Here is a 21,141-nt window from a genome sequence, read left to right as displayed (position 1 = left end):
GTAAGTGGATGTCCCTGGTGGTTTTTTTAAAAAGGTGTATACAAGGGCGCCTGAGTGGCTCAGTTGGTTTAAGCATCTGACTTCGGCTCAGGTCATGATCTCACGGCCCATGAGTTTGAGTCCCGCGTCGGGCTCTGTGCCGACAGCTCAGAGCCTGGAGCCTGCTTTACATTCTGTGTCTCCCTCTCTCTCTGCCCCTCCCCTGCTCACACTCTGTCTCTCTCTCTCAAAGATAAGTAAAGATTTTTAAAAAGGTGTATACAAATGGTATATAAGTGGTGTGTGTGCATCTGTGCCAATGAGTGTGTGTGCACATGTGCCTGTGTGCACATGAATGTGTGCATGTGTGTTTGCATTTAGACATGTGTGTGTGTGTGTGTGCGCGCACACGAGTGTGTGTGCAGGTGCATGTTTGTGTGTGTAACCTACTCCTTGGCTTAGGTCTAGATAGTGGGCTTTTGGAGGGCAGAGCCCTTCCCTTGTAAGGTTTGCCGAGAGTCTGACCAAAACACAATGATCTGGCTCTTTCAGGAAACAGAAAATCTGATGGACGCCGAGGAGCGGTGTGAGGGACTCATCAAAAGCAAGATTCAACTGGAAGCCAAAGTCAAGGAGCTGAGCGAGAGGCTGGAAGAGGAAGAAGAGATAAATTCGGAGCTGGTGGCCAAGAAGAGAAACCTGGAAGATAAATGCTCATCCCTCAAGAGAGACATCGACGACCTGGAGCTGACCCTGACAAAAGTGGAAAAGGAGAAACATGCCACTGAGAACAAGGTGGGCAACCCCAGGGGTCCCCAGAGTGTCTGGAGCTCCCTCTCTGTGAGGAGGAGACATTGCCTGAGGTCAGGGGTAGGAACGGACGGACGGTTAGTGAGGTCCCACCCAGTCCTCTCCTCTGCCTCGTTCTGGAGCCTGGAGACTCTGCTCAACCCTCCTCCTGCCTGGCTGGCTGCACCCCAAACTTCCAGCCCCAACCCATCCTGCACAAAGGAAGTGATCCTGGAGAAGAAGGATGGCGTCTTATTCATCATCACTTACATTTGTCCCAGGAAGAGCAAACCCAAGTGCCTCCAGGGGCCAGGCAGACGATGAGGCAGGCAGGTGGGGACAGGGGCAGAAAGCTGGATCACACCAAGTGCTCGCAGGGACGTGGGGGCACAGGGACTCTTGTGTGTTACTGGCAGAGTATAGACTGATGCAGCTTTCAGGAAAGCATCTGGAAATACTTGGTCACATTAAGAATCCACATATCCTTTGAGCCAATGATTCTGCTCTTGAGTGTCTAGACCAGGGAATTCTCCCACCAGCCCAAAAGGGGACACATTCAGTAGCATCGCTTGTGGTGGGGGAGAGCCAGAGGCAGTATCAGGGTCCACACTGGGGAGCGGACATTTGAGGAGTAGAAGATGCCCATCAGGGAGTTCTACAAAGCCAGCAGGAACACCAGGCTTGTACACACAGGGCACCAAGATGGATACGAAAGACCTAACGCTGAAAATGGGAAAATGAAAGGTACAATACGATACCATTCACGTGAACTAAAAATCACATGTACGCACAAGAATACACATTTTACAGAAACAAGGGAAAAATGCAACACCTGATTCACATCGTAATGGTTGCCAATGAGATAGAGCAAGGGATAGGGTTGACCAGGTGTGAGATGACCCAGAGTCAGTGTTGGTTAGACAACCAGGAGTAGGGGAAAGGGACAATCAGGAGGGGTGGAGATTGTGGCAAACAGAAGGGCATTTGCCCTGTCCAAGATGGCAGCCATGACTTGGCTCTAGCCAACTGCCTCCTGGTGGGAATGGGAATCCATTGTCGCCAAAGCCTCTGATTTTCCATGAGAAGCCAGGAGTCCAGATCTTATGTGAAACTGCTTTTCCTTTTTCCACCCTGGTAACTTAACTCAAAAGTTGTAAACTATTACATGGACTAAAGAAAACATGTCTTCGGCCAGATTCAGCCCACAAGTCAGGTGCTTAACAACCTCTGATCTGGAAGGGTGTCGTACGTGGAACAAAGTTTAATTTAAATGCCTTGCAACTTCAGGGACGCCTGGGTGGCTCAGTCGGGTTAAGCATCTGACATCGGCTCAGGTCATGATCTCACGGTTCGTGGGTTCGAGCCCTGCATCGGGCTCTGTGCTGATGTCTCAGAGCCCGGAGCCCGCTTCGGATTCTGTGTCTCCTTCTCTCTCTGCCCCTCCCCCATTCATGCTCTGTCTCTGTCTCAAAAATAAATAAACATTAAAAAAATAAAATAATAAATAAATAAATAAATAAATAAATGCCTTGCAACTTCACATTTGGTTCCCCGCCTTCTGCTTCTTGACAGCACAAGACTCCCATTCTGGATGCTCTTGCATAGCACTGCATCTCTTTCCTTATGCTTCCTACCTTATTCTAACCCCCAAATTCTCATTGATATATTATGATAAATACAGATTGATCGGTTGTCCTTCAGAGGCACCCTATCTGCATCTATCAATATGCTGCCCTGTGAGATCCCTAACCCTCTCTGAAGGAATGTTCCTAACGGGAGGATTTGAGGCTCTCTGTGCAGGCCAGTCAGGAAGATTAAGAATTCATAGACTGCCAGTTTCAGGATGATACACCCAACGACACACTAAGCACCTACCAGGGAGGTAAAGAGGCAGTGGCAAAAAAAAAAAAAAAAAGAATGAAAAAGAGAAAGTAAAGAAAATGAACAATCTAGGTTCTGCTGGAAGCCCCTGACTTCATTGTTTGCACGATTCGATTGTGTTGATACTCTTCCAGGTAAAGAATCTTTCTGAGGAAATGACAGCACTAGAGGAAAACATTTCCAAATTGACCAAAGAGAAGAAGTCTCTGCAGGAGGCCCATCAGCAAACATTGGATGATCTCCAGGTTGAGGAGGATAAAGTCAACGGTCTAATCAAAATAAATGTCAAGCTGGAACAGCAAACGGATGATGTAAGGAGATTTTACCACTGCGTTCTAAGAGCTATTGCTTGCAGAAGCACGGGCAAGAGGGGGCTGGGGGTGGGGGTGGGGTGGGGTCCAGCTTCTGATTCTGAATCAGAATCCCTGAGTCTGGACCTCAGCCCCCTCCACAGGAGCCTGGAATGTTGAGTGAGACCCTTAAACTCTTCAGCCTCCGTTTCCACCTGTTGAAATGGATCCACCTCGGAGGGTTTCCGTGGAAAAAGCTCAGGAGGTGGAGAGCGTTCAGTAACCATGACAATGACCATTGTTCCCCATCGTGTTAACATTTTTTGTTCTCGGTGCAAGAACCGTGTCTGAGGTTTTTCAGGTTTCACTCACGGTTGTGGCTTGAACTTGTCTGGATGGCATCAGTTTTTCTGTTCCTCACACGCCCTCGTGCACCCACACACGGGCACACTCACTAATTTGCACTCATCACCCCCCCCACCACCACCATGCATGTGAGCGAGGGAGGAGTGACGGTGTTCAATCTAGGTCCTCAGAAGCCGTGGGCGGCCACACTGGCTCAAGGGGCGAGCTCATGTTCTCCCCGGGGTCTCAACCTTTGCACCCACGTCTCCCCAGCTTGAGGGCTCCTTGGAGCAGGAGAAGAAGCTCCGGGCGGACCTGGAGAGAATGAAGAGGAAGCTGGAAGGAGACCTGAAAATGTCCCAGGAATCCATCATGGATCTAGAAAATGATAAGCAGCAACTAGAGGAGAAATTGAAAAAGTAGGTATTTCATGTTTGACCTCTGTGTTTGAGCCTGAAAGCCAGTCGACCCCCTTTAAAAGGCTTGTATTTCGTGTTATATTTGCAGGAAGGAGTTTGACATCAGTCAGTTACAAACCAAAATTGAGGAAGAACAAGCACACGGTTTGCAATTACAAAAGAAGATCAAAGAACTACAGGTGGAAACATCAAAACCTTCCCAACCCTGAAAACCCTTTGCAAGGGTCCCTCCTGCCCTTCTCCCTTTGTTTCTTTGTTTCTTTAGCTGCTGGTTTTCCTCCTGTCCTCAGAGCCAGAATGTCCTGTCCTTCCCTTTAGGTCTCTGAAATTAACACCTTAATTTTCTCAGTAGCACATAGGCAATCTCCTTGAGAATATTACAGTGTTGCCTAAATGGGATTGGTAAGGGTGCTTTGATCACCACCAGTGAGCTGGGTGCTCTCCACAACTTCTCAGAAGTCACTCCTGGGGCACCTGGGTGGCTCAGGCAGTTGAGCGTCTGACTCTCGATTTCAGCTCAGGTCATGATGTCACGGCTTCATGAGTTTGAGCCCCGCATTGGGCTCTGCACTGACAACATGGAGTCTGTTTGGGATTCTCTCTTTCCCCCTCTCCCTGTCCCTCCCCAACATGTTGTCTCTGCCTCTCCCAAAATAAATAAATGAGCTTAAAAAAAAAAAAAAAAGAAGTCACTCCCACTCTCAGTGGGATGTGTATCCTCCGGGGTCTTTTGCTGTGGATTTATGTACATTGATCTAGGCATTGTGAGTTCAAACCCCACGTTGGGCATAGAGATTACATAAAAATAAAATCTTTTTTTAAGAAAAGACCCAAAGAAACTAATAGGATATATTAATGCATACATATGTATATGCACATATACATTAAACTATAAAGGAACAAGAACATTGAACTATATATATTTACATATATATTTATGCGTGTAAATATATTCATTAAATATATGGATATTTTATATCTCTTAGTTTAAATATGATACCACAGAGGCTTTGGTTCTGCAACTTGCTCCTTTCTTTCTTTCTTTTTTTTAATTTTTTAAATCTTTATTTATTTTTGAGAAAGAGGGAAAGAGAGAGTGAGAGCAGGGAAGGGACAGAGAGAGGCACACACACACAGAATCCGAAGCAGGCTCCAGGCTCTGAGCCGTCAGCACAGAGCCCTATGCGGGACTCGAACCCACGAATCGTGAGATCATGACCTGAGCTGAAGTTGGATGCTTAACCAACTGAGCCACCCAGGCGCCCCACAACTTGCCCCTGCAGACCTGTCTGTGATAGACATGGGTCCAGTCTAACCCTTCACGAACTCCTGGAACACGGCCCCATCATGGTGGATTTGACAAGTCCCATATTTTTTTTTAATTTCTTTTAATGTTTTATTTATTTTCGAGACAGAGAGAGACAGAGCATGAGCGGGGGGGGGGGGGGAGGGGGACAGAGAGAGAGGGAGACACAGAATCTGAAGCGGGCTCCAGGCTCTGAGCTGACAGCACAGAGCCCGACAAGTCCCATATTGATGGACATTTAGACTGTTTCCAAGTTTGTTCCTCACTAATTTAATGTTCTAGCATATCCTTTTCTTTGTGATGCCTACCCTCAGTCCCTCACCACCCTGCCCCTTCCAAAGAGGGCTACTCCCCCCTCCCCAATATGCCTGATGCCGTGACTCTCTCAGGCCCGCACAGAAGAGCTGGAGGAGGAAATCGAGGCAGAGCGGGCCTCCCGGGCCAAAGCAGAGAAGCAGCGTTCGGACCTCTCCCGAGAACTGGAGGAGATCAGCGAGCGGCTGGAAGAAGCCGGCGGGGCCACTTCCGCCCAGATCGAGATGAACAAGAAGCGGGAGGCCGAGTTCCAGAAGATGCGCAGGGACCTGGAGGAGGCCACCCTGCAGCACGAAGCCACGGCGGCCACCCTGAGGAAGAAGCACGCGGACAGCGTGGCCGAGCTGGGGGAGCAGATAGACAACCTACAGAGGGTCAAGCAGAAGCTGGAGAAGGAGAAGAGCGAGTTGAAGATGGAGATCGACGACCTGGCCAGCAACATGGAGACCGTCTCCAAGGCCAAGGTACCTGACTCCCTGCTCGTAGCAAGTGTGAGGCAGTCACATCCACCTGCCCAGGGGGCAGATGTAATTTGATGCCCGCCAATTCACTTCCCCTTCTAAACCGATTCTGCCCCAATTCTTCCTGCTCCCAACACCCGAAATCCATTCTGGTCATTCAAGCTTGACCCAATGATCTCCTTGCGATGCAAGGTCTCATCATCCTTCCCAGAGTCTCAGAAAGCTTTCAGAACCTTCCAACCCATCTGGCATTTTCTACAGCTAAATCGATTGATGGGTTGTACCAAAGGGCCTTGCTGGGCATGGTTTTCTACATGCCACTTCCTCCCTAGCCACCGTGTTAATCCTGGGTGGCATTACCAATGTGAAGTTATGCGTGAGAACAGGGGCGGATCCGAGTTTTGTGCCGCTCAAAGTAAAACTCAGGAGGGGAGGGGCTCTTTAAGAAAACGTACTCAAAATTAGGGGCACCCGGGCGGCTCAGTCACTTGAGCGTCCGACTGCAGCTCAGGTCATGATCTCGCAGTTTTTGAGTTCGAGCCCCGCGTCGGGCTCTGTGCTGACAGCTCAGAGCCTGGAGCCCGCTTCGGATTCTGTGTCTCCCTCTCTCGCTGCCCCTCCCCCTCTCACACACTGTCTCTTGCTCAAAAATAAATTTAAAAAAAAAATTAAAAACGAAAAATAAAATGTACCCAACATTATAAATACAAAGTTAAGCACAAAAGTAAATATTCATTTAGAATATTCTGACACCTCTTCGGGCCATTTGCCAGAAATGCCTCCCTAGAAATATATTCTTCTGCTTGCCTGCAGCTTCCTTCCCCACCTGGAACCTTTTATAGCCACCTGCATGATCTAGGGCCCCTAGAAGTGAGGGTTGTGAAGCTCAAACCTCACCAGATTCATGGTAAAGCCGCTCCTGTGTGACTTCAAGGCAAACCTTCCTCACGGAGTGACTGTGTGCTTCTAGATTCGTGGTGCCTCTTGCCGTCCTTGTTTAGGATCTGGATTCACAGCCGGGGCTTCGTCTTGATTGCTTCCTCACTGCCTGACTGCCACTCCTTTTTCTCTCTTGCTTGCCTCCCCGGTTTTCTGCCCTTCTTGGCTTTGTCCTCCCTCTCAGGAGTTATGTATTCTCTGTCTCCATCTCTGTCCCTCTCCCCCGTAACACACAGGCCAGGTCTCAGGGTTGCCTGGGTTAGGAGTGAGGATGGCAGCACCCACACGCAGCACCGCCTTGTCACCTCCCTTTCTCTGTCATGCTTCCCGCTCTCGGTTCTCAATTTTAAAATCCAGTGGAGGGGCGCCTGGGTGGCTCAGTCGGTTGGGCGTCCGACTTCAGCTCAGGTCGTGAGCTCACGGTCCGTGAGTTCGAGCCCCGCGTCGGGCTCTGGGCTGATGATGGCCCAGAGCCTGGAGCCTGCTTCCGATTCTGTGTCTCCCTCTCTCTCTGACCCTCCCCCGTTCATGCTCTGTCTCTCTCTGTCTCAAAAATAAATAAACGTTAAAAAAATTTTTTTTTAAATCCAGTGGAGGAAGTCTTTTATATTGCTTTATTGTTTTTAAGTTGTTGTATCCTTTGATTTTGTTTCTCCTTGTGAGTCTGCTGTCTCTTTTTCAACTACCCCAGATAAAATTATTTTATGTTCATATGTCATTTTCTCAAAGATATCCTAAGCACTTTGAGAACTTCCTTAGAATCTAATATCTCTGCCTCTTCTTTTTTTTTAAATGTTTGTTTGTTTTTGAGAGAGAAAGCGAGAGCACAAGCAGGGGAGGAGCAGAGAGACAGAGGGAGACACAGAATCCAAAGCAGGCTCCTGGCTCTGAGCTATCAGCACAGAGCCAGAATCAGGGCTTGAACTCATGAACCATGAGATCATGACCTGAGTGGAAGTTGGACACTCAACTGACTGAGCCACCCAGGTGCCCCTACCCCTGACTCTTCTGCTGCCGTCTTATACTTCACAGTCTAAAGAAAAATATGCACTCAATACATTTATCTTATGTTACATGAGGTGGGAGGAAGAAGTCGATAATATATGCAAGGTTTTGAAACAAATTTCACAAAAATACAGGCCAACTAGAGGCTACAGGAATGACTCCCTTCCTGCTATCTCTACCATATAGAACCTTTTGTATAATCGAGTGAAATGTTCGACACTGTCACCTGAATATACTGCTTGCAAACAAATCAGAAGGTAATATTATTCCAATGGCAATCGAATTACTTACATTGCAAGAAGATTCTGGGGTTCCTTTGAATAGCATCTCCTCAAAGGTGTCTTTTACAAACCAATCAATACTTAGCTACCAAAACCCTGTTGCTCCAACTTATTGGGGAGAAGCAGTATTCACAGACAGAAAAAAATAAAGCAAATCTGAAGTGATTGTAATTTTTTAAACTGACTTTCAGGGAGCCTTGATAGCTCAGTCGGTTAGGCATCTGTTGATTTCGGCTCAGGTCATGATCTCGGGGTTCATGAGTTCGAGCCCCATGTCGGGCTCTGTGCTGACAGCCCAGAGCCTGGAACCCGCTTCAGATTCTGTGTGTCCCTCTCTTTCTGCCCCTCCCCTGCTCACACTCTGTCTCACTTTCTCTCCCCAAAATAAACATAAGCAAATTTGTTTTATTTTACCTGACAAGAAGCCTAAGCCACCATACTTCCCAGTTCAGTCCTGGACACCGGAAACCCATTTTTCCCATTCGTGTTGACTTCTTCCTTAAAAGAGTAACATGGAGAGAATGTGCCGGACCGTGGAAGACCAGTTTAATGAGATCAAGGCCAAGGATGACCAACAGACACAGCTGATCCATGATCTGAACATGCAGAAGGCAAGACTGCAGACCCAAAATGGTAAGGATGGGCAGGGCCCTGGGGTGCAGCCAGGCCACAGGAGAGGACGGTGTGCAACACTCATGCATCTGTTCGGTAGGGGAGCTGAGCCATCAAGTGGAAGAGAAGGAGTCTCTGATTTCACAGCTAACCAAAGGCAAGCAGGCCCTCACCCAGCAGCTGGAGGAGCTTAAGAGGCAACTGGAAGAAGAAACCAAGGTAAGAATGCCTCTTTCTGGAACAGTCAGAACCTGAGAAGCCACAAAAAATGGTTGGAGGCAGTGTGACCGCAGGAGGTAGAAAGCTTCTCCTCTGCTGCATAGGAACCTACAGGAACCTGTTCTCTGAGATTACAGGACTTTGACCTTGGATCTCCTTCCTCAGAGCCAGGGTGCCCCATCCTCTGGGTTCCTCTGCTCCCCACGAGGTGGTCTGATAAACATGCCTCTCCAGCCAGGGCATCCCCGGCCCCATTCACTGCACCAGCTTGACTTCCTCTACCTCTCTCTGTATATCCTTTCCCCCTGCTCAGCCATTTATCCTGACCACCCGAAACGCCCTCCTCTTTCTTCCACATCACTCATGTATCACCTGCTACAACACCCGCTCTTAAGCTCTCCTCCTCCAAAAACACCGCATGGCTTTAGGGACACATTTGGGACACGTACATAAATATGCACATCATCATCATGTTCTTGACTTCAATATCGAGATATTTATGTCCATCCTGCCCATTCCCTCCCCCGCACTGATCTATAAATGCCTAGGCAAGAATAATTTTTCCCTCGTGGTAAACAGTAGGTACAGTGCGTAGAACAGTGCACACAGCAGGTGCCTAATAAATGCTGCCGATGTGTGTTCAAGCGTTAGAATGGGAGTCCAGGAGTCCACAAAGCTGCATTCGGTGATTTTTGAGGTTGCCATGCACCGGCCAAGATTTACAAGGCAATCTTTCAGAGTTCTCCCGAGCTCCGCATACCCTTAAAAAAAGAACGAGCACTTTTTGTCTGCCATCTTCCTGTCATATGCTAAGGGTCTTCAGTGGGCTGGGGTGGGGGTTGTGGCAAGAAGCAGAGTACGAACAAGCAGCGAGAAGATCCACTATAGGAACGAGGCTGTCCTCAGGCCGGGATACAGTAGCACCTAAGCTCAGGGAAAGCTTTCCCTAACATTGCATCAAACAAGGAGACAATTATTCCTTTCTCGTTCTGTTTCAATTCTTCTGATTACATAAGGAAAAGATCTCAAGTTGGACACCATCTCTCTAGCAGGTGCTTATTTTCGTTATACAGAGAGGAGGCCTCAGCCACAGAGCCACGGCCGGAAGTACCTAGCTAGAAGGTGATGGGTAGATAACTCGGCTTTATCTCCGTGGCGTTTATTCTAACGGTTCCCTCCTGTTTATGGCAAATGCTAACGCTTTGCGATTTAATGCAGTGTAAAGGTTTACTTTTGAAATGCACGTATTTAAATATAATAAGGGAGTCAGCTTTAAAAAATTTTTAAATGAGACGGGATGTATGGAGGTGTGGCAAAGCTTTGTGAAGGCAGCTTGGGAATGGTTCACGTTGGGAAATGCTGGTTTAAAGTGGAAATACCTTAGCTTGGAAGATGGCCAGATAGACGCCTTTGCAGCCTCACCATCATACTGTCGCAGGCCAAGAGTGCACTGGCCCACGCCCTGCAATCAGCCCGCCATGACTGTGACCTGCTGCGCGAACAGTACGAGGAGGAGCAGGAGGGCAAGGCCGAGCTGCAGAGGGCGCTGTCCAAGGCCAACAGCGAGGTGGCCCAGTGGAGGACCAAATACGAGACGGACGCCATCCAGCGCACAGAGGAGCTGGAGGAGGCCAAGTACGGGGTCCCGGGCTACGGCGGGAGAGGTGACCCCAAGACACAAGTGAAGAGACAGAGAATTCTTCCTACTTTGAGAGACTCTCTCTTCCTTCCTCTCCAGACCCTTGAGTTTTCTTAAGCTTTCAGACGGGGCATCCCTGTCCCTCCCCTGGGACTGTCCACTCCACCTTGTTGCTTTGGTGGCTTCTCGCTGGCCTGCTTTGCACCCAGCACTTAGCAATTCTTCAGGTGATACCTAGACCCTGTCCACTCATGACCTTCCAAGTCTTGGTCTTACCAAGTTCCAGTCCTGAACAGACTGTTCCTCCTCATCCGGTCTAACAGGTAGTTCTGAAATAGTCCACCTTTGCCAAGTGGGGGGGAAACTCTGGTTCTTTTAGGAAAAAGCTGGCTCAGAGGCTCCAGGAAGCAGAGGAAAACACAGAGGCAGTGAGTGCCAAGTGCGCCTCCTTGGAGAAAACCAAGCAGAGGCTTCAGGGGGAAGTGGATGATTTGATGCTGGACTTGGAACGCACCAACACAGCCCGTGCCATCCTGGACAGGAAGCAGAGAGACCTGGATAAGGTCTGCCCCCCGAGAGCCCCGGCTTCTCACGCTGGGATGTGTGAGATGCCCACACATCAGGGAGACCCTCTGAGCAGCAAATCACAGTGTAGGCGGTTGGGATTTACAACGCCTCTCTGCTTTTGTGACTGTCTCTCCAAAGTGAATTTTTAGAGCAAGCTGATTCAGGTTCCCTTGGAGAACCCAAACACCTATAGGAACCCAGCAGACGGCCTGTGGGAATAGCAGAGTCTGGGGCCCGTGATCTAGACCTGTTTCTTGGGGCCCCAGGACGGGAGGGTGAAACCCTGGCATTGCTGACACAAGCTTCCTTGTTTTCATGGGCTCTCCCGGGTCCCCTGGCCCTTTCTGCTGCTCACGTGTCCCTTGGTCATCTCCCAGGTCCTTGCAGAGTGGAAGCAAAAGCTGGACGAGAGTCAGGCTGAGTTGGAAGCCGCTCAGAAAGGATCCAGGTCACTTAGTACTGAAATCTTCAAGATGCAGAATGCCTACGAGGAGGTGGTGGACCAGCTGGAGACACTGAGGCGGGAGAATAAAAATCTGCAAGGTGATGGGGCGCTTGGGAGGCTCAGTCCGTTAAGTGTTCGACTCTTGGTTTCGGCTCAGGTCGTGATCTCACAGTTCGTGGGTTCGAGCCCCGTGTCGGGCTCTGTGCTGACAGCGTGGAGCCTGCTTGGAATTCTCTCTCTCTCTCTCTCTCTCTCTCTCTCTCTCTCTTCTCTCTCTGTCTCTGCCCCTACCCATCTCATGCTGTCTCTGTCTCTCTCCAAATAAATAATAAATAAGCTTTAAAAAAATCTGCAAGGTGAGCTCTCTCCGCACCCCAGGTTTGCACCCGTACCCCTTCTTGCCTCCTCCCTCTTTCTTCTTCCCGCGGTCGCTCAAAACCCTCCCATCTGTTCAGCTGACCCTAGAGCTCAGCCCTGCTCATGTATAGCAATCACACCAAGGTCTCATTCTGCAGCACAAAGGGCAAAATGAATTGCTAAGCTCACCTCTTCTTGGAGAACAAGTTCCCCCATGGATTCCGTCTCTACGTGGCGTTGTGTCCTCCAGCATATCACTAAATCCCTTAGGACCTCAGACCCCTGATCTGCAAAATCAGACCAGATCCTACACCCCCTAAAACTCCTTCTGGCTCCGAAAGACGATGATCCTATATTCTATGCATCGTCTCCACAAATTTCCTTTTCTGGCCCTCACCGTGACCCTGTTATACACTTTGTGAAGTGTTAAGGGCCACAGGGTGTTGTTCTTACCACTCCTCTCTGCAGAGTTCAGGTGAGGCAACAAACCTGTGTCCTGCTGACCCCTCACCTGAAGGGTCCCACTGTATCCTGTCCTATATAAACGTGAATGCGTCACCCATCCCCAAAATCCCTGGCAAAATGCCTCGCCTGTCAACTGGAACCAGATGAAACGATCTAAATCGAGCCTGTCCTTTGCAGAAGAGATTTCCGAGTTAACCGAGCAGATTGCAGAGACTGGCAAGAATCTGCAGGAAGTGGAAAAGACCAAGAAGCAGGTAGAGCAAGAAAAGTCAGACCTCCAGGTGGCCCTGGAGGAGGTGGAGGTAAGTGTCTGGGGCAAGACGGGAGGAAGCTCAGGAGGGCGGGACCCTGAAGGAGGGGGGACTGACTAGACCATGCCTTTGGGGCTGTCTCCTGCCAGGAGATGCCAAGGCTTCATGGGAATTAACATCCAGCCATCCCCGGGGAAACAGCTGTGCTGTGTTTCTCCTCCCGGGGCCCCTCCAGCTCAGCTCATCACATCTCCCCTTTTGAAAATAAATAAATGTGTTCATTATGCCCTCAGTGTCTTCCTCTCAGGAAGCAAGAATCCATCATCAAACGTCCTGAGAGCTGTCTCAGAATTGCTCGGTTTTGACAGTCACACACAACCATCTTTGGCCACTGGGACTTCTGTAAAGGCAACATATAGGCTCAGTGTCCCGATGCCCTGGTCAGTGTGGCCAGCGCAGGGCGGGTGGACAGTCGAGCTGCGTCTAGGGAAATCTGCATAACGCAGGACGACCGGAAAGCAATTACCCTGTCATTTTGGAGAATAAGTGGCCCCTGACTTATGGTCACTTAGAATAGACACACCCAATAAAGGTTTTACTAACTCAAAAAGATGCTCCGTCCTCCCCAAGACATAAAATTGTTAATAACAGACACAAAGTTTTAGTTCCAGTTTCATTACTGGGAGGGTCATTTGGGGGCAAATTGCTTGACCTCTGGCTCTCTGTAAAACGGGTAGAATAACACCCGTTTTCTCGTAACGGGGAGGAAAACAGACGTTTGAGAAGACAGCTGCCCACCCAGTCACCCGTCTCCTTTCATCAGGGTTCCCTGGAACACGAAGAGAGCAAGATCTTGCGCATCCAACTGGAGTTGAGCCAGGTGAAATCCGAGCTTGACCGCAGAGTCACTGAGAAGGACGAAGAAATCGAGCAGCTGAAAAGAAACAGCCAGCGGGCCGCAGAGGCCATGCAAAGCGTGCTGGATGCCGAAATCCGGAGCCGGAACGATGCCCTGAGGCTGAAAAAGAAGATGGAGGGAGACCTCAACGAGATGGAGATCCAGCTGGGCCATTCCAGCCGCCAGGTGGCAGAGACCCAGAAGCACCTGCACACCGTGCAGGGCCAGCTCAAGGTCAGCGCGCAGGCCCTGGCGGACCCGGGGGGGCTCTCGGCCTGGGCTCCGGCCTCACGCCAGGTTTTCCCTGAAGGCTTCCCAGCTGCACCTGGATGACGCCCTGAGGAGCAACGAGGACCTCAAGGAGCAGCTGGCCATTGTGGAGCGCAGGAATGGCCTCTTGCTGGAGGAGCTGGAGGAGCTGAAGGCGGCCCTGGAGCAGACGGAGCGGACCCGCAGGCTGTCGGAGCAGGAGCTTCTGGACGCCAGCGACCGCGTGCAGCTCCTGAACTCGCAGGTGCGTCCGTCCGGAGGGGCACCGGGGGGCAGGCAGGCCACCCATACAGTGGAAGGCAGCACCCTCCCTTCCTCCCAGACCAGCGGTCAAGAGCAAGTCGCCTTAAGCTTTCGTTCTTGGAATAAGTACGCTCCAGATGCCAGATTTCTGAGCTGTCTTTAAGCTGAAGACACAAGGTGATGCACGTTGTGGGGAAATCAGAGAAAGCAAGGATGAATTATTACATAACGAGACCGGAGGAGGAGACATCCAAGCCACAACCTTGGAAAATGAGAATTGTCTTTCAAAATAATTATGTTGTTACATTTGTAAAAGTTTCTTTAATTTCTTTGAATTTACTTATTTATCTTTGAGAGACCGAGAGAGAGAGAGAGAGAGAGAGAGAGAGAGAGAATCCCAAGCAGGCTCTGCACTGTCAGCACAGAGCCCGATGCAGGGCTCAAACACGCAAACTGTGAGATCATGACCTGAGCCAAAATCACCGGTCGGCCGCTTACCCAACGGAGCCACCCAGGCACTCCAGGCACCCCTACCTTTATGAAAGTTTTTTTTTTTAATTATTTGTTGCAAAGTATAGACAATACAAGCACATGAATAGAAGAAAAATAGCAGGGTGTCTGAGTGGCTCAGCCAGTTAAGCGTCTGACTTTGGCTCAGGTCATGATCTCATGGTCACGAGTTCAAGCCCCACATTTGGCTCTGTGCTGACAGCTCAGATCCTGGAGCCTGCTTCCGATTCTGTGTCTCCTTCTCTCTCTGTCCCTCACCCACTCATTCATTCTCTCCCTCTCTCTCTCTCTCTCTCTCAAAAATAAAACATTAAAAAAATTTTTTAAAGAATTGTTTCCCATTTTAGGGACACCTGGATGGCTTAGTTGGTTAAGCATCCAACTCTTGATCTTGGCTGAGGTCATGATCTCACGGTTCATGAGTTTGAGCCCTGCATCAGGATTCTCTCTCTCTCTCTCTCTCTCTCTCTCTCTGTGCCCCTCCACCCCCCTCAAAAAAAAAAAAAACAAAAACAAATTTCACATTTTATATACTTATGGCTACCCATCCTTTCTTTGTTCCAACGCCTCTTACTGAATAATCTATTCTTCCTCATTTATGGGAAAATCTACTGGTATCATTTAACCAATTATTTTATGTGCAGTTCTTGCGTCTGTTTCAGGACCTTGTGTTCAGTCAAGAATAAAAGAGCATCCAGCAAATCCCCGTGTGGCAAATAAGAAACACGATCATGATATGTTTCCTTCCCCACCCAACTTTCTCCCTCTCGGTTATTTCGAGCGTCCAAATACAACCTGTACCTCTGGCATCTGATTCTTTTTATAGAACACGAGCCTGATAAATACCAAGAAAAAACTGGAAGCCGACATAGCTCAGTGCCAGGCGGAGGTGGAGAACTCGATGCAGGAGTCCAGAAACGCGGAGGAGAAGGCCAAGAAGGCCATCACGGATGTGAGCTCCGTTCCTTCTTTTCAGAGCAAGTGCTTGGCTTGGTGGGGAAGGGGCTTCTAAGCCGAGACCAGGCAAGTGGGTTTCGTCTCCGGCTGACCTGCCGTCAGCAGAGGGAATGAGATGAAGCCTCCGCAGAGACAACGTGGGGAGGAGGTGCCTCGTGGTGCAGACTGAATGAGGGAGGCGGGACCAACACGCTCAGTATTGACCTTGACGGCATCCTCCCCGTGCGCCGGGTAGGGATGCCAGGTGGCCCACTGATACTTTCCATGCGCTTGATCAGGCGGCCATGATGGCCGAGGAGCTGAAGAAGGAGCAGGACACCAGCGCCCACCTGGAGCGGATGAAGAAGAACCTGGAGCAGACGGTGAAGGACCTTCAGCACCGTCTGGACGAGGCTGAGCAGCTGGCCCTGAAGGGCGGGAAGAAGCAGATCCAGAAACTGGAGAACCGGGTAGGGCGGGCAGGGCGGCGGCTGGAGAGGACTCTGGCTCTCCAAGTGATATCGGATTTCGCCACCTGGGGCACAGCCGCGGTCCAGACATTCGCTGCTTCCCACAGCCCAACACACAGCCCCACCCACTTTACAAGGCTTATGCCTCGGTAGCTTTGGGGTAATGACACTTGCAAATGTTCACGTCCTGTTTTCATGGGAACTGGGACCCACAGAAATAAGGGGGAATATACTTCACATTCTTAAAATCACATATTTGGTGGGAGCCCCATTTGGGGCCAGCCTCCACTTTGGTGAGCAGTGGCCCGACCTACCTAAAGTCTATAGTGTCTCTTTACCTCTGGTTCCTGTTCCTTTCCAGCTCTCCCAGGCCCAACGCAGTCCAAAACACTGTGCTCCTTCCTAGACTGGTGCTCCCCCCACTCCCCTCCTCCCCCTCCCCCCTCCAATGCCCGCGGGAGAATTCACCTTCACCGCCTTGCCCAAGGGAATCCTGCTCTTTCATTATCTGGGAACTTCTTTGTGTTTGTTTTCCTTTCTTTGCTAATTTCTCCCTTGGTTTCCTGTACCCATTGCTTCTCCTTTTAGACCTGTGAAGGTTCTTATTTCTTTTGTTTTGAAAATGGGCTCCACTACCAGTCGAAGTTCTGGAAAAGGGCTGGGGTTTGGGGGGAGTTTGTAGAAAGTCCCCGTTGTCCCAGAGGGAGGAAATGGAAACGTAGGTGGGGAAGGGCGGGAGGGGCTGGCAAAGGGAAGGAGATGACCTCTCCCAGCAGGGAAGGGCCTCAAATGCGGTCAGTCTTCATGCCAGCCTCCCAAGGATGTCACCGGCACATACACGCTGTAAAAAGGAACTTTTGGCTAAAAACGAGGCAGCTGTGGACATGTGAGTAACAAAAGTCAACACCAGGGGGCGCCTAGGTGGCTCAGTCAGTTGAGCATTGGACTCTTGATTTCTGCTCAGGTTATGATCTCACGGTTTGTGAGTTCAAGCCCCGCATCAGGCTCCGCGCTAAGCGCTGTCCTCCAAAATTCTTTAAATGCTTCTTTTTAATTATTCCCAGTCATACAGTGTTAAGTGAATTTAGGTCTGTCCTTCTCACGGATCCCTCCACTGAGGGAGGGATTAGATCCCATGCCATCCTCCATGATTCTTTGATTCCTGGGTTGGCAGGGAGCCCTCCTCGGCCAGCCTCCCCTCGCACACGAGGCATCTCGACTGGCCTCCAATATCAGCCAGCCGGTTATCTTTAGTTCTGTAAACCTCGCAGAGGCCACAGGCGCACTGCCAGAAGCACTCGCGTTTTGTGGAACCTAAAGCTTCCCAGAGCTTGCGGGGTGGCCAGGAGTCGCAGGGATCTGTTTTGGGACAGTGCCCGGAGTTACCCCGTTCCACTGGTGGATTTCAAGGTTGACCTGGTGAGTCCACAAGGCCTGAGCTGCCCCCGTCTGTGGCCGTCTGTGGGATTCCCGGGGACTGGCTGCCACGGTCCCTGGACTGTGGAGTCGGGGCTAGTTAGCGACCCGTGTTCTCAGTGGCTGACCTATCCTCTCAAGACTTCAGGAAAGGCAGAGGCAGCTATGAAATGAACAACACCTATGTAGCGCTTTATCAAACATACTTGCACATACTTTGATATTTTTTTAAGTTTAATTGAGAGAGAGAGAGAGAGACTCAGCACAGTGGGGGAGGGGCAGAGAGAGACAAGAAAGACAGAATGAATCCCAAGTAGGCTCCACACTGTTAGAACAGAGCCCGATGCGGGACTCGGTAAGATCATGACCCGAGCGGAAACCAAGAGTCGGACGCTTAACCAACTGAGCCACCCAGGCGCCCCTCGTTTGTCTAATTGATCCCCACATTTGAGGTAAGTGGGGAAGGAATTATAATGTCCATCCTAGACACATAAGAACTCATTCTCAGGAGCAGCCCCTGACCTGCTCAGCATCAATCAGCTGGACCAGGCCCTTCAACACACCCAGACCGTTCCTGGCCCAGGCTCTCACCATGACCCACACATTCTCATTAACCAGGAATCAGGGCCACCCCAGATGGTCGTTGCCGGCTTCGCCCGCGGGGACAAGTCGGGGCCAGAGCACAGGCCTCACCGGGCTGCTGGCCCCACAGAAAGAGGCGTCTTATGCAGAGCCCGGCTTGATAGCCCAGCCGTGTGCCCCTAAGAGCTGTCACTGCCCAAGGAGGACATCTTGCTATTGTTTGCACAAAGCCACTGCACAGACCGTGGTGGCCTTGTGACCAAAGTGTGGTTCCTGAGCGGGGTGCCTGGGTGCCCCAGTCAGTTGATCCTCTGACTTCGGCTCAGGTCGTGACCTCACGGATTGTGGGTTCGAGCCCCGCTCGGGCTCTGTGCTGACAGCTCAGAGCCTGCAGCCTGCTTCAGATTCTGTGTCTCCCTCTCTCTTCTGCTCCTCCCCCGCTCATGCTCTGTTTCTCTCTCTCTCTCAAAAATAAACATTTTTAAAAAATAACTAAAAATAAATGAAAAATGTGGTTCCTGAGCATGAGGAGGAGACATTTTTACAAACTATCATCAGAAGATCCCGAGTTTGCCCGAAAATGCCCCCCACTCACACGTGTGCGGGAGAAGCACAGGGGCTCCGACCCGGATGCTGTGCTCTCTCCCCCCCCAAACCCAGGTGCGGGAGCTGGAAAGTGAGCTGGACGCCGAGCAGAAGAGGGGGGCCGAAGCTCTGAAGGGAGCTCACAAATATGAGCGCAAAGTCAAGGAAATGACGTACCAGGTAAGGGGCTCCAAAGCCTCCGCGAGCGCCGGCCCCCTCGGGAGCAGAGGAGGGTCTGGGGACCCTGGCACGGCGCTGTGTTCGCAGGCTGAGGAGGACCACAAGAACATCCTTAGGCTCCAGGACCTGGTGGACAAGCTTCAGGCCAAAGTGAAGGCGTACAAGAGGCAGGCCGAGGAGGCTGTGAGTAGGGGGGCCCCAGCACCCCCAGCCCTGGGCCACGTCCACGGAGCCAGAGGCCTGGGGTTTTATTTGTAGGTTGCCGACTCAGGGACACCTGCCCTTCCTCCCTCCCCTGGTTTGTGTCAAACAAGCCTGTCCTCCAAACCCCAGCTGCACCTCCTGGGTGCCTCCCGCCTCAGTCTCATGGCCAGCCCCCTCATTTTATCCCCTATCCCCACCCTGCCGGCCTCACTTTGCCCTGACACCCCAGCCAGCTCAGCGTACCCCACAGCCTCACCTTAAGCCCCCCTACCCTGGTTCACGGCATCCCCCCCTTGCCCCCATCCCTGGTCCCCAGGGCCTTATCCTTCCTGCCCTCTCTAATTGCCACCCGCCACCCTGATCAGATAGACCTAAGGGAAGTTACTAGCAGGAACCTTCAGGGAGGGGGGGCAGGGGGAGGGCAAGGGGGGGTACTTTTTATTTTACAGAAAAGAAATAGTTCAGGAAACTCCAGGTTAAACAGAGTTGAACTGGTTGCTTTCAAGGATTTCTCAGATTTTTTAGGTGACGTGAAATGCACCCTTCAAAGTGGACAGAATATTCTAGAACGTAGTGTGGCTCACCCTTAGTGGAACTCGGAACCGTTTTTTTTTTAATGTTTATTTATTCTTGAGAGAAAGAGAGACAGAGCATGAGCTGGGGAGGCACAGAGGTGGGGTGGGGGGGCACACAATCTGAAGCAGGCTCCAGGCTCTGAGCTGTCAGCACAGAGCCCGACACGGGGCTTGAACCCACGAACTGCAAGATCCTGACCTGAGCCACCCAGTACCCCAGAACCTTTTATTGTATGTAGAGCAGCCCACCAGACTGGTGTCCTGAGGAACACCAGGAGACCCTGCTGTCGACAAATGACTGAGCATATATGGTTTCTCTCCTTGTCCTGTTTTCCTCCGTGCCCAAGGGGCTGGCGGTTCCATCCTGACCACAAGGAAGCAGATCTGAACTGATTAAATGGGGGAGGGATTTGTACCCATTGGATTAGCACAGTCGCAGCAGGACTTCCCAGGAGGCCACCTTCTTCAAGAACCCTCAGATCGCCCTTGACAGACGTGCACAGTGGCCAGGCCACAGGCAGACAAGGGCTGGAGGAGGCCAGGGCAGGGGGGGGGGGAGGGTTGGGCTACTGGCCTCTGACCTTCCAGGTGCCTCGGGAGGACTCGGGACTGGGGTCCCCGCCAAAGAGCTCCAGTGGGGGTGTTAGCACAGAGTAGGGACGTGAGGGGACAGGCGGGGGTCCTAGGACAGCAGTACCCTCGACGTGATCAGACAGCATCGGCCATCAGGGTCTGGGAGTGTCCCCCAAGGCCCCGCAGGGACTCGGAGCCTCAGAGCCAGAGTGAAGGGCTTCCTCAGCCTCTAGCCCCTCTCTCTTCCACAGGAGGAGCAGGCCAACACACAGATGTCCAAGTGCCGGAGGGTCCAGCATGAGCTGGAGGAGGCGGAGGAGAGGGCCGACATTGCAGAGTCCCAGGTCAACAAGCTCCGGGCCAAGAGCCGAGATGTGGGGAGCCAGGTGAGAGCAGACGTCCCGAGACCAGGACCAGGGGAGCACCCCAGGGAGAGTGTGGAGGACGTAGGCTGCAGCCTCTTCCCCGCTGCTGGCCCTGAACTCACAGATGCCACGCCTTGGCCAGGCCCCCGGTGGCTCCAGGCTCATGGGGCAGAGGGGGACAAGGGGGCCAGACATGTAATCATCCCTGTCCCTCTTTGTGGTAAGAGGCACTGCCCAGGAAGCCCCTACTTTCTCGGGGGGGGGCTCGCCCATCCTCAGGGGCTCCCGGCTTTGTTTTTATGATGTGCAAGGGGGAAACCATGCCACTCCGTAATCTTTTTCGTGCCTTTCCGGCTGTTCCACATGAAGGCAACAGTCCACCTTGCCTTTGGTTTGACTCGTTCCCTAATTGTTTTTTTCCCCACAGAAGATGGAAGAATGAGGCCTTCCGGACGCCCATTGCCATGGGACGCCTCAGGAGATGGGCGATGGCGGGAGGCACAATGTTGTGAGGAATAAAATCTCCTGACTCCTCGTCTCTCCGGCTCTGTGTGTTCATTATCTGTGTGTTCATCCATTCTGCTTGCTCGGGGTGGTTTAAGAGTCTGCTGTGCATATAAAGAAGTAAGGGCCCAACCTCCTCAATTCTGCAGACAAGGAAACGGAGGTCCTTCTCAAGGCCCCCAGAAAGCAGCCCCAGTCCAGCCCTCCCAATAAGAGTAATGATAGCAATGCAAACACACAGAACGAGTTTGTTCGTCTCCAGCAT

General features: G+C 51.2%; 1 protein-coding gene across 3 annotated transcripts in view; it reads left to right on the top strand.

Moving 5' to 3' along the window:
- MYH13 (myosin heavy chain 13) overlaps positions 1-20,910 on the top strand; it is a 59,857-nt gene extending 38,947 nt beyond the window's left edge. Inside the window, exons 22-40 of one of the 3 annotated variants that reach the window (XM_053212498.1) lie at positions 532-774; positions 2,784-2,960; positions 3,558-3,703; positions 3,792-3,882; positions 5,399-5,788; positions 8,517-8,643; positions 8,723-8,841; positions 10,280-10,476; positions 10,860-11,043; positions 11,425-11,590; positions 12,492-12,616; positions 13,389-13,697; positions 13,774-13,977; positions 15,313-15,438; positions 15,722-15,892; positions 18,551-18,655; positions 18,743-18,838; positions 20,259-20,393; positions 20,803-20,910. In XM_053212498.1, coding sequence (XP_053068473.1) covers positions 532-774; positions 2,784-2,960; positions 3,558-3,703; positions 3,792-3,882; positions 5,399-5,788; positions 8,517-8,643; positions 8,723-8,841; positions 10,280-10,476; positions 10,860-11,043; positions 11,425-11,590; positions 12,492-12,616; positions 13,389-13,697; positions 13,774-13,977; positions 15,313-15,438; positions 15,722-15,892; positions 18,551-18,655; positions 18,743-18,838; positions 20,259-20,393; positions 20,803-20,814 — 3,123 coding nt within the window. In that variant the 3' untranslated portion in view covers positions 20,815-20,910. Of the gene's footprint in view, positions 1-531; positions 775-2,783; positions 2,961-3,557; positions 3,704-3,791; positions 3,883-5,398; positions 5,789-8,516; positions 8,644-8,722; positions 8,842-10,279; positions 10,477-10,859; positions 11,044-11,424; positions 11,591-12,491; positions 12,617-13,388; positions 13,698-13,773; positions 13,978-15,312; positions 15,439-15,721; positions 15,893-18,550; positions 18,656-18,742; positions 18,839-20,258; positions 20,394-20,799 lie in introns of all 3 variants that reach the window. The other 2 variants (XM_053212497.1, XM_053212499.1) reach the window with 2 other exon arrangements.
- Positions 20,911-21,141: the final 231 nt, after the last annotated feature.

The sequence above is a fragment of the Acinonyx jubatus genome, chromosome E1, assembly GCF_027475565.1.
Source record: "Acinonyx jubatus isolate Ajub_Pintada_27869175 chromosome E1, VMU_Ajub_asm_v1.0, whole genome shotgun sequence".
Lineage (NCBI taxonomy): Eukaryota > Metazoa > Chordata > Mammalia > Carnivora > Felidae > Acinonyx > Acinonyx jubatus.
The sequence above is the reverse complement of the archived record's forward strand: the minus strand, read 5'-3'. Positions and strand labels throughout refer to the sequence as shown.